The sequence below is a fragment of the Diaphorina citri genome, unplaced genomic scaffold, assembly GCF_000475195.1.
Source record: "Diaphorina citri unplaced genomic scaffold, Diaci psyllid genome assembly version 1.1 scaffold755, whole genome shotgun sequence".
Lineage (NCBI taxonomy): Eukaryota > Metazoa > Arthropoda > Insecta > Hemiptera > Psyllidae > Diaphorina > Diaphorina citri.
In genome coordinates, this window is record NW_007378188.1 from 95,603 (window position 1) to 108,803 (window position 13,201).

A 13,201-nucleotide genomic window follows, 5' to 3' on the forward strand; every position below is an offset into this window, starting at 1 on the left:
GATTAGCACTGATCAACCAATGAGAGCGTTTGTTCACAAACTGATTCTCCCTTCTCATTGGATGATGTGCATCATCATCAGGATGAATTTTTGCGGTGAAGCTCAAAAGATTCGTTTACAACTTTTTACTTTTTTTTTTAATAGATTTTTTTTTACTTTATATTCTCCTTGTTTTTCTTTTGGTTAGGGGTTCAATTCAATCCGTTCAACGTCACTGTAGGTATAACTGCTGATGTCTTTAATTACGAATCTGAACAGTCCCCATAGATTCTCAGGTGTTAACAAAAACTTCAACATGAGATTGAAGACCCAAGGGTAGTTATAGCTAATTTGTATTTTCTAATGAAAATTCTTTGAAAAAGGATATGAAATATCAAGAACGTCTGAACAGTCTCCATAGATTCTCAGGTGTTAACAAAAACTTCTACATGAGATTGAAGACCCAAGGGTAGTTATAGCTAATTTGTATTTTCTAATGAAAATTCTTTGAATAAGGATATGAAATATCAAGAACATTATATGGTTAACTTTGAAAACTTGAAACTTGGCTACTGATTTAGCTTTCAACCAAAGGAATGGATTTTATGGCTTCAGTCAGTAGCTTTTAACATTAAATCAAGCATTTATTTGTTAGGTTTATATTAGACATCCTATGTATTAACATTATTCTTACCGTTTCTATTATTACTGGATACTAGGTATTTGTGTTTTTAAAGTCAGCATAAATATCAACATCAAGTTGAAGACCCGGGGATAAAAAGTCATTTGACCAGATAGGTAGGTACTTCTTCTTCTTTGTGTGTCATGTCCATTACTAGACGTTGGCGATCAAATTGGCTAAATCATTATTAACAACTACTTTAGCAAACAGCGTTGAATTAGATTCCTGGAGCCATTCTCTAAGATTTTGCATCCATGATTTCCTTTTTCTACCTCTTCCCCTACTCCCTTTAACTTTCCCCTTAAGAATACGAAGCAGTATACCATATTTATCTGGGTGTCTCGATATATGTCCAAGATATTGAAGCTTTCTAGTCTTTATTGTTTTAACAATTTCAGTTGTTTTCTTCAGTCGATTGAGGATCTCCACGTTGGTCACTTTATCTACCCAACTCACACGAAGCATAGGTAGGTACATAGTACTAAAATCTAGTCCTATAACTTTACATTTTAATTTCCAATAATACATCATTATCCTCAAGATTATTGTTAAAGGGTATGATTAGGTCATAAAATTATACAATGAAAACAGAACATTTGAAATCCCTGATCCCTCCTGTTTGGATATTATTAATATTGAATACATATTAATATATATTTTTAAATGATGGTTTATTTACAACATAAAAATCATAATCATGTTTCTCAAAAGGATGTTAGGGTGTTCTATTCTCTTTCAAGCTTGTGGGTAGGGTCAAAGTTGGTTAATAAGGATTACCTGAACTGAATACGAACGAATACAGGTAAATAAAATTATTGAACTTCACTTTGCAAAAGTAAAACATTATGTATTATTTGCCCATTGGGTTGAAAGTAAAAAGGCCATCTAGTAGATTTGTTGTAAAGTAATTAAGTAGTTAATTTTATCAACTATTTATTCAGACCCTTTTTTTCCTAATCAGACCCTTTTTTTCACAAACTCTTTGAGGGCTTTCGTGTTTGAAGGAAATCACTGTTCGTATTCAGACGTAACTTAAAAATTACAGAGAAGCTAATACACATTATATTATTACACTTAACCAAGACAAAATATGAGAGGGGTTATACCCAACAAGAAAAATGACATGGTTGTTATTTCACCAGAGACATGTATGGATTACAAAGATAAATAGCACGCACTCGTAAAAATATCATATGTTTCCCATGTGTTGGAAATAACTGGGAACCTTACGTTCGAAGGATTGATAAAATATATAAATAACAAATGATCATAAACTAGACACATCAAGCAATGTTGAAGGATAAAATTGAATACCTACAGGGTCACGGGGGAAAATTAAAAAATGAAAAATAAATTTGAAATCATCAAAGCATAACACATTTATACCCAAACATTCAGACCAGTCAATGCAATACAAAAATATTAAATACAATATACATACATACAAAAATAAAGTAAATAATAACTCATACACAAAGGACACAATGATCAGAAGCATCATACATACAAAATGTTACATCTACTAATAAATTACGGAAAGATTTATACTTGGAAAAAAATACATACACGTTACATTTGATTACTAATAACTCTAAAAATTTATTCTTATTAAAGCACCAATTCATTTAACTTGTTTCACATAGGAAGAAATACGCAAGTTTGAAACTTTAATTAAAATTAAATAATACATACATACAAAAATAAAGTAAATAATAACTCATACACAAAGGACACAATGATCAGAAACATCATACATACAAAATGTTACTACTAATAAATTACGGAAAGATTTATACTTAGAAAAAAATACATACACGTTACATTTGATTACTAATAACTCTAAATATTTATTCTTATTAAAGCACCAATTCATTTAACTTGTTTCACATAGGAAGAAATACGCAAGTTTGAAACTTTAATTAAAATTAAATAAATCAAAAATCAATGCAAGAATTTAAAAAAAAACCTAGAGAAATTAAACTGAGGGAAAATGAAATGTTAACAAGATATTGACAGAATGTATGCAGTAAGCATGAACCAATCGGGTGGGAACGTTAATGAAACATATCAGGAGGCATAAACATAACAAAATATTGGGCAACAAATTTCAAAAACAACTCAATGTCAACAAAACATACAACATTCACACTATAAATAGTTAAAATATAAAATATATCACTCATTCTTTATGCACAGACAGTGGGAACAAACACAGAATCATCCTAAAGGTAAACTTAACTCTTGTAAGAGATAATATCCTTGTTTATTTTATATCTTACAAGTATTATGAAAGTTACTATCTTAAAAATAACAAAAAAGTTAATATAACAGGAGAAAATAATAAACAAGAGTGTGAAAATGTACAATCACAGAGAACAAGCATCTAACTTACTATCTTACAAGTATTATGAAAGTTACCATCTTAAAAATAACAAAAAAGTTAATATAACAGGAGAAAATAATAAACAAGAGTGTGAAAATGTACAATCACAGAGAACAAGCATCTACAGAATGTGTATTTTCTTCTGTTGATTTTCAAACTCACGAAAAAGCCAAAAAGCTTGAAGTAAGGTGAGTTTTACTTTCCCTTGTTTCTTTTTTTTTCTTCAATTTTTTAAATCCATTTTCCGAGTGACAATTTATCTCATCTATGGACTTTTTTGTTGAGGGGGAAAAATCCAATACCTATGATAGGGAAAATAATACTATGTACAAACTAAAATGTTTAAAATAGTATTGAAAGAGAAATAAAAAATAAGATGAAGAGGTTAATTTAAATCATAAAAGAGATTTATTAAAACAAAAATAATAAGGTTAAAATGATAACATTTGATTTTACAATATTATTGTGGGCAATGAGCTCCAGAGCGAATAGATTATAGTCAGATGTTAAGACTATTGTTAGAATAATACCTAATAATCTTATCCCATACAAAAAACATGTAAACAATTATTCATTCAAGTACAAGCTACACAAGATACTAGACACAACAGCATGAGACTCATCTAAGTTTAACAACACATCTGATACTAGGAATATTTCTGTTCTCATTTATAAACTCAGTTCCAATTTCGTGTTTTAATCTGGGAAATAATTCATACATACCTAGGCTCACATTAGGTATATGATAACAAAAGCATTGCAACAAGTATTGTTCATTTATATGGCACAATTTATACATAAAAAAAACCAATTTATAGATAGACACACAAAACTTAAAAAAAAAAAAAAAAAAAAAAAAAACCTGGACGTTCCCCAAAAGGTCCCAAATTTCATGGCACAAATTTTAAAAAAAGACTGGACGTTCTCCAATAGGTTCCAAATTTCATGAGCAATATTTTTTTTAAATTATTATTCCAGAGCACAAGTCATTTAGAAATACTTTAAAAGTGACCATTACCAGAAGATCACACATGTTCATATTATAGTTTTCACAGATATCAAATACATCGTTTGCTACACACAAGTGTCAAATGTCAAATTGTACCTCTCATTCACATCTGGAGCACATTCTATTGTGTAAGTTTCGATGGATATCGAGTAATAATATTCCAGGGAGGAAGAGGAGAAGTGGAGGAGGGAAGCGCATCAGAATTTGAATCCTTCGTTCGGAATGCTTGGATTCTGATCGAGCTCGAACCCGCCATCTGTTACCTGTGGGCCCAGATTGTCTTCATCTTCTACCTCGGAGAAGTAACGCTCGATAATGTCGTAGGCCAGCTTGTAGATTTCAACGTTCTCGTGATTCTGAAGCATTTCGATCTTGTCCAAACCTGGGGGACGAAATATGGTTAGTAAATAACTAAAAGTATAAGGAACAACAGGCAACATCTAGGCACACTGATTGGATATTTAAAGTTAAAGGTACCTATAAATATGTTTGGGCTTTTACAAAAAATGTCCACATCAAAATCTATAAAATATTTATGTTGTTGCTAAAACCATGCCCAGTTTTTTTCCACTTGCTAAGATTCAGAGAGAGAGAGAGAGAGTGAGAGAAAAAAAAGCTCAGACTCAAACTCCTGTCTCCTGGATTATGAGTCTACCAACAGCTAGTGTAAGAAATAAACTCACCTCCACACTCCTCAATCATGTTGGCCAATGTCTCCACCTGAGCATCAGCCATCTTCAGCATATTGTTGATCCCGTCCAGTACAACTTGAATCACCTGGGCGTCCTTACAGCTGAGCAGATCGCAGAACGGTGGGATGACACCTTCCTGTACCAGCTTGGCTACTTGGTCTCGATTACCTGAGATGGTGAGGTTACTGATGGCCCATGCAGCTTCCTTCTGGGTTTGGAATTCACCCTGTGGAAAGAACATGAGTTGAAATCTTGAAATGAATGCAAATAGGGTAAAACCCCCAGTGGCCGCCACCCTTAAGGGACTTGTTTTCTGAAAAGAGCTGTAAATCCTGAAATTTTTATCGAAAACTAATGATTTTTGTTTTATTTTATAGAAAACAACACCATCTTTAAAGGTCTTGAAGGTTTTACATCAATATATTTTGTAAAAGCAATTTAATACACTTCAAAGTCAAAAAAAGAAAAATGAGCAATTTCACAGTAGTTGTCACCCCAAAAAATAGTTATTGTCACCGTAGTCCTTGCCACTATAGGCAGTACTTGTCACCATAGTGATTGTCACTACAGACAGTACTTGTCACCATAGTGTTTGTCACAATAGATAGTGCTTATCACCATAGTGATTGTCACTAAGAACAGTGGTTAGCACCATAGTTTAGCTATGACAACCACTGAAATTCAAAGTTGCCACCCCATGACAGTCACTGTGAAAGTACGAAAAATCCTGACACTTGTTGTCACTCTTCTATTTGACGAGATTAAATTAATTAAACTAATGTTTTTTTTTTTTTTCTTCTTCTTCTTATAATCACTATTTTATCTTTAAAACTATTAATTAAAACAAAACTCAGATATATTTAATAACAAAGATTTTGAGAATTTAAAAACTCAATTCCTTGAAAAAAAGTTAAGAAAACCGCGTTTTTAAAGAAATTTAGAAAATTGGACGAGCGTTTGTCTCACACCTCTCATATTACAAAGACAACTTTTCACAATATGATGAAGTGATATAAAAATAGTGGAGGGGGGTATAGGGATTGATTTGAATCTGTCTGTGCATCTTTCCCATGTGCAGGATTTTTTATTTTTAGAAAATAATGATGATGGTGACAACCATTGTCAGGGATGGCAGGCACTGTGGGTTTTACCCTAATTATTAAAATTTAGATATGAATCAATCATCACAAATTAAAATAAAAATTAAATTTTATTTTGTGTTGAAATGTTAGTAGGTAGCCTACTTATTTATGTAATTATTATAACCAAGACAAGAGAAGGGAGATATCTTAACTTAACCAACTTACATTCTCTCCTCAACATTCTGTAGAAAAACTGACATTTGTAACAACACATTATGTAACACCATGTTATTATTATCTAGGTATTTATTCAATATTTTACATGATCTCTAAGAAAGATACAAGCATAATATACATATTCTCTGGAACTTTGATTCCCATTTCAATTTCCAACCTGAGTACAATTCTACCTACCTTCTGCAGGTTGGCAATAATCTTGGGTAGAAGTCCAGCATCAATGACTGCCTGTACTTGTGCCTGATTACCCGCAGTAATGTTTGACAAGAACCAAACAGCTTCCTTGCAGATTTTCTCCTTAGGATGCGTAAGTAGAGCGGGGAAGTGTGACAGGGCATCACAGTTGAGGATTACTTGTGTTTGCTCATCAGTGCCTGGGGAAACACACATGTAGATACTCGGAATTAATATTAATAAGTAGAATAATTAATAGGATATATGGAGAAGGAGAACCTCACTTTATCTCAGAATCAATGTATAGTTAAATGTTACTAAGGTCACAGATGATAAAATACAATTCAGGCAATAAACTTGTTTCCCATATTTTAGCATTAAAATAAAAAAATAAAAATAATAATAATAATAAAAAGAGAGAGTAAACTGTAAACTTCCATGTCAACCATTATTGAATTACTGCCAGCCCTTAACATTCTGATCCATCATCATGACACAAGTGTAAGCATCTACCTGTGGTTAAGTATTATTGAAAAAAATCCACAAATTTCAAAGATTCTTGTATACAAAATGAAGGTATGTTCTAGGTACTTGTATTATTTGTCCCTTAATTCAGGACCCATGTCCTGCCAAGAAGAAAATATTCTTCATCTATTTCACAAATTTCATAATAATGAAATGGTTGTGTTAAACTTGGACCATACTTCTTTCTTGCATTAATGATCAATTAAAACACTTGCTTTTCCTCCACAGATCCTGGTTGACACTGTATGGGCTCTAAGTTATCTTACTGATGGAGGCAATGATCAAATTCAAATGGTGATTGACAGTGGAGTTGTGCCAAGTCTTATTCCTCTACTCTCTCACAAGGAGGTCAAAGTACAAACTGCATCACTGAGAGCTGTTGGAAACATTGTCACAGGTAGGTAACTACCTACCTATGTTGTTTTTTTTGGCAGGACATGGGTCCTGAATTATGGGACAAATAATACAAGTACCTAGAACATACCTTCATTTTGGATACAAGAATCTTTGAAATTTGTGGATTTTTTTCAATAATACTTAACCACAGGTAGATGCTTACACTTGTGTCATGATGATGGATCAGAATGTTAAGGGCTGGCAGTAATTCAATAATGGTTGACATGGAAGGTGGGGGATCCTTATTTCTGCACAGATTCACAATCACCCATGTAACATTGCGTAGAAAACTAATGGGGATATCTGGCTTGATGAAGGAAAGTAGAGGTGGTACAACACCCATGTTGATTACATAGTCACGTAGCTGAGGTCCATCTCCTATGATATTACCAAGAGCCCAAACTGCTTGTTCACAGACATTGGAGTGTGGAGACATGAGCAGACGTAGAAATAGGGGGACAGCACCAGCTGCAACAACTTCTTGCGTTTGGGCAGAAGTTCCACTGGCAATGTTTGTCAATGCCCAGGCAGCTTCAAATTGAAGGTTTGGTCTGGAAAAAAAAAAAAAAAAAACAAGGAGATATTGATCAGATATTGAAGCATTAATTTATTGCCCTACTGTATTAGAACATATGTTTTAAACCATGTGTGAGTACATAGTCCTACTTTGACAGCCTAAATAAAACCTTATACTTGCATATGTTTTATTTGTATGTAAATATATTTGATATGTACAACTGCTTTGACCAAAATGAGTTGAATGTCTTTTAAGCTTTCTTGTTCATAACTATTCTTCCATATGCCTTGCTTGTGGAATTCTTCATGACTTGGGGCTCAGAACATTAACCCTTCCATGACTCGGGGCTCAGACCATTAACATAGGTTCCTCGTCTAAACATGGAATCTCTAGCTTGTTTTTTTTGACAGACTTCAAATGCAACATTTCAAAGAACCCTAGTACCAACTAGTGATGGGTAAATACCCGGGTACTTATTTTTGGGGTAAATACCCTGGGTATTTACCCAGGTAAATACCCAATTTTTATAAATACCTTCATGGGAGCTGACTTATTTTCAATGTATTTCTTAAATTTAATCCTGTCTTCGGTGTAGTGATGGGTAAATACCCGGGTACTTATTTTTGGGGTAAATACCCTGGGTATTTACCCAGGTAAATACCCAATTTTTATAAATACCTAAATGCAAATAGGGTAAAACCCCCAGTGGCCGCCACCCTTAAGGAACTTGTTTTCTGAAAAGAGCTGTAAATCCTGAAATTTTTATCGAAAACGAATGATTTTTGTTTTATTTTATAGAAAACAACACCATCTTTAAAGGTCTTGAAGGTTTTACATCAATATATTTTGTAAAAGCAATTTAATACACTTCAAAGTCAAAAAAAGAAAAATGAGCAATTTCACAGTAGTTGTCACCCCAAAAAATAGTTATTGTCACCGTAGTCCTTGCCACTATAGGCAGTACTTGTCACCATAGTGATTGTCACTACAGACAGTACTTGTCACCATAGTGTTTGTCACAATAGATAGTGCTTATCACCATAGTGATTGTCACTAAGAACAGTGGTTAGCACCATAGTTTAGCTATGACAACCACTGAAATTCAAAGTTGCCACCCCATGACAGTCACTGTGAAAGTACGAAAAATCCTGACACTTGTTGTCACTCTTCTATTTGACGAGATTAAATTAATTAAACTAATGTTTTTTTTTTTTTTCTTCTTCTTCTTATAATCACTATTTTATCTTTAAAACTATTAATTAAAACAAAACTCAGATATATTTAATAACAAAGATTTTGAGAATTTAAAAACTCAATTCCTTGAAAAAAAGTTAAGAAAACCGCGTTTTTAAAGAAATTTAGAAAATTGGACGAGCGTTTGTCTCACACCTCTCATATTACAAAGACAACTTTTCACAATATGATGAAGTGATATAAAAATAGTGGAGGGGGGTATAGGGATTGATTTGAATCTGTCTGTGCATCTTTCCCATGTGCAGGATTTTTTATTTTTAGAAAATAATGATGATGGTGACAAACATTGTCAGGGATGGCAGGCACTGTGGGTTTGACCCTAATTATTAAAATTTAGATATGAATCAATCATCACAAATTAAAATAAAAATTAAAGTTCAAATTTTATTTTGTGTTGAAATGTTAGTAGGTAGCCTACTTATTTATGTAATTATTATAACCAAGACAAGAGAAGGGAGATATCTTAACCATTGTCAGGGATGGCAGGCACTGTGGGTTTTACCCTAATTATTAAAATTTAGATATGAATCAATCATCACAAATTAAAATAAAAATTAAATTTTATTTTGTGTTGAAATGTTAGTAGGTAGCCTACTTATTTATGTAATTATTATAACCAAGACAAGAGAAGGGAGATATCTTAACTTAACCAACTTACATTCTCTCCTCAACATTCTGTAGAAAAACTGACATTTGTAACAACACATTATGTAACACCATGTTATTATTATCTAGGTATTTATTCAATATTTTACATGATCTCTAAGAAAGATACAAGCATAATATACATATTCTCTGGAACTTTGATTCCCATTTCAATTTCCAACCTGAGTACAATTCTACCTACCTTCTGCAGGTTGGCAATAATCTTGGGTAGAAGTCCAGCATCAATGACTGCCTGTACTTGTGCCTGATTACCCGCAGTAATGTTTGACAAGAACCAAACAGCTTCCTTGCAGATTTTCTCCTTAGGATGCGTAAGTAGAGCGGGGAAGTGTGACAGGGCATCACAGTTGAGGATTACTTGTGTTTGCTCATCAGTGCCTGGGGAAACACACATGAAGATACTCGGAATTAATATTAATAAGTAGAATAATTAATAGGATATATGGAGAAGGAGAACCTCACTTTATCTCAGAATCAATGTATAGTTAAATGTTACTAAGGTCACAGATGATAAAATACAATTCAGGCAATAAACTTGTTTCCCATATTTTAGCATTAAAATAAAAAAATAAAAATAATAATAATAATAAAAAGAGAGAGTAAACTGTAAATTTTCTCTTACCATTTTACTGATTATATCTTTGCTTAACTTATCTAGGATAGAAAAAAAACAACATAGGTAGGTAGTTACCTACCTGTGACAATGTTTCCAACAGCTCTCAGTGATGCAGTTTGTACTTTGACCTCCTTGTGAGAGAGTAGAGGAATAAGACTTGGCACAACTCCACTGTCAATCACCATTTGAATTTGATCATTGCCTCCATCAGTAAGATAACTTAGAGCCCATACAGTGTCAACCAGGATCTGTGGAGGAAAAGCAAGTGTTTTAATTGATCATTAATGCAAGAAAGAAGTATGGTCCAAGTTTAACACAACCATTTCATTATTATGAAATTTGTGAAATAGATGAAGAATATTTTCTTGGCAGGACATGGGTCCTGAATTATGGGACAAATAATACAAGTACCTAGAACATACCTTCATTTTGGATACAAGAATCTTTGAAATTTGTGGATTTTTTTCAATAATACTTAACCACAGGTAGATGCTTACACTTGTGTCATGATGATGGATCAGAATGTTAAGGGCTGGCAGTAATTCAATAATGGTTGACATGGAAGGTGGGGGATCCTTATTTCTGCACAGATTCACAATCACCCATGTAACATTGCGTAGAAAACTAATGGGGATATCTGGCTTGATGAAGGAAAGTAGAGGTGGTACAACACCCATGTTGATTACATAGTCACGTAGCTGAGGTCCATCTCCTATGATATTACCAAGAGCCCAAACTGCTTGTTCACAGACATTGGAGTGTGGAGACATGAGCAGACGTAGAAATAGGGGGACAGCACCAGCTGCAACAACTTCTTGCGTTTGGGCAGAAGTTCCACTGGCAATGTTTGTCAATGCCCAGGCAGCTTCAAATTGAAGGTTTGGTCTGGAAAAAAAAAAAAAAAAAACAAGGAGATATTGATCAGATATTGAAGCATTAATTTATTGCCCTACTGTATTAGAACATATGTTTTAAACCATGTGTGAGTACATAGTCCTACTTTGACAGCCTAAATAAAACCTTATACTTGCATATGTTTTATTTGTATGTAAATATATTTGATATGTACAACTGCTTTGACCAAAATGAGTTGAATGTCTTTTAAGCTTTCTTGTTCTAGATTTCCTTACCTGTCAGATCTTTCTAGACATTCAACCAGCACAGGTAGAATTCCAGAATGTATTAATGCTTCAATAGGAGGGTTTTTGTCAGAAGATAAAAGTTTACGTGCAGATTGAACAGCTAACAATTGCAGTTCAGGGTTGTCTTTACGTGCAGCTTCCACAACCAACATGTCCAGGTTGACTTGTGCCATTTTCTCAATGTCATCTTCATCTGTTGAGTCAGCCAGAGGTACATTACGTCTTTTTTGCAAGGTTTCTTCACGCTTGTTTTTTCTGAGCTCAACTGTGACTTCATTTCTTCTCCGACGCATTTCCTGTAACGCAAAATTCATAAATGGTCAATGCTAGGGAATATTTTTCTAACACTTGGTACATTGTTTAAAGAATGATCATCAGAAAGAAACCAATATAAATATTTGTAACCTACTAAGACTAGCCACAACCCTAAACCTACTTTGTTGTAAGCACATTAATATTGGGCCAACTGTTGAGCCTCCTACACACTCAAGGCATATATCATAGGGCTGAATGCACAGTTGTACCTTAATGATTAGGAATTCCTTTTAGTGCTTTCCTAAAATTCATATGCATAGTGGATCCTAAACTCCTCCTGATTACGCAAGCGCAATGTGTATTTCCAACTTTCTTTTACATTTTAATTTCATTACACTGACGTGCAGAAAATTTGGAACAAATTGACTTTAAAATGGCTGTAACAGTGTTCAATGAAAACTGTCCTAAATTTTTTGCATTCCAGTGAATATTGTATCCATAACAACTAAAAATCAATTGAAACTGGTTAATGGCGAATGAACGCAATTAGTATCCAAATAGAAAAGAAAAAATAGAAATTGTTTTTTCATTTCTGAGCTGTCAATGTGAATCTGACCAAGTGAACAATGAAATTTTAATTTTTCTTGTAGTTTTCCTCATTTAATTGATCATAAAATTAAGTTGTTAGTAGCAGAAAAACTTTTTTCAAACAGTTTGATAGGTGAAAAATCAAAAGTGGCCCATGACAAACAGATGCCATTAGTATTAAAGCAGAAGAAAATAAACAACATAGGAAAATGGATACCTTAAGGAAATAGGAAATCTTGAGGAAAAAGGGAACCAAAATCATTTAGGAACGACTGTGCATTTGGCCCATAGACTTTGTTGAGAATTGAACTTGGAAGCTATGAGTGTTTGACCATACATAAAATTAATAAACCAATACATCTTAGTAGATAAAGTTGGGACCATTAGGTTGTGAAGTCGAAACTTTGGATTGAAAATCTGATGATGTGGAAATAGGTAGGCAGTGTTTTTACAAGGCATATACTTGAACCTTTGCTAAAAATGGCATGTTTATTTCTTAGTATTAATGCCAAGGTTCATTCTGTTTTAGTACAATGTGCAATGGTAGATGCTCAACTCTCAACATGATGTAACATAAGCATGACGAACAACTGCAGCCTGGACACCTAGAACATACTGAAATAATTAAGGTACATTAAGTTTTGAGAGAATGTTAGAAGAAAGAACATGCAAACTTACATCAACATCTTTTCCTTTATTTTTGAACACTTGAAGTCTTCCCTTTGCTTGTGGGTCCGCCATTGTATGCGTAACTGTGAAATTTAAGAATTTGGTCAAACGTTCTCACTAAACTTGGAGGTAAATATCGTACTTTGTTAAATTTCAAGCGTGGATTTATAAAGGATCAAACTAATCCATGTGTTTAGAGGAATTAATAACGAGAGCTTAACGTTTCAACAAGAAAAAGAAAAGCTCATTCACGCTTGTAAAATACCACTTCTTTTTTCTTCTTTTGTGCTTTTGAGAAGACAGCTGCGGTTTGAAAAATAAAACCTTGCGTGACG

The 13,201-nt window shown here is 33.4% G+C and overlaps 1 protein-coding gene across 1 annotated transcript; it reads right to left on the bottom strand.

The window, feature by feature from the left end:
* Positions 1 to 4,013: 4,013 nt before the first annotated feature.
* On the bottom strand, positions 4,014 to 13,167 carry LOC103511808 (importin subunit alpha-3). The gene is made up of 7 exons (XM_008476547.3): positions 12,876 to 13,167; positions 11,343 to 11,650; positions 10,710 to 11,097; positions 10,292 to 10,460; positions 9,778 to 9,974; positions 4,737 to 4,971; positions 4,014 to 4,435 (listed from the first exon to the last, which is right to left on the bottom strand). The coding sequence occupies exons 1-7, from the start codon at positions 12,936 to 12,938 to the stop codon at positions 4,251 to 4,253; spliced, it is 1,545 nt and encodes a 514-aa protein (XP_008474769.1). The 5' UTR covers positions 12,939 to 13,167; the 3' UTR covers positions 4,014 to 4,250.
* Positions 13,168 to 13,201: the final 34 nt, after the last annotated feature.

What these genes read in the sequence shown, in the direction of transcription:
- LOC103511808 (XM_008476547.3), bottom strand. Translation starts at nt 12,938, where the DNA reads ATGGCGGACCCACAAGCAAAGGGAAGACTTCAAGTGTTCAAAAATAAA. An exon ending in ATAAAGGAAAAGATGTTGAT is followed by an intron (nt 11,651 to 12,875) that starts GTAAGTTTGCAT and finishes TTTGCGTTACAG; the next exon opens with GAAATGCGTCGGAGAAGAAA. An exon ending in TCCATCATCATGACACAAGT is followed by an intron (nt 10,461 to 10,709) that starts GTAAGCATCTAC and finishes TTTCCTCCACAG; the next exon opens with ATCCTGGTTGACACTGTATG.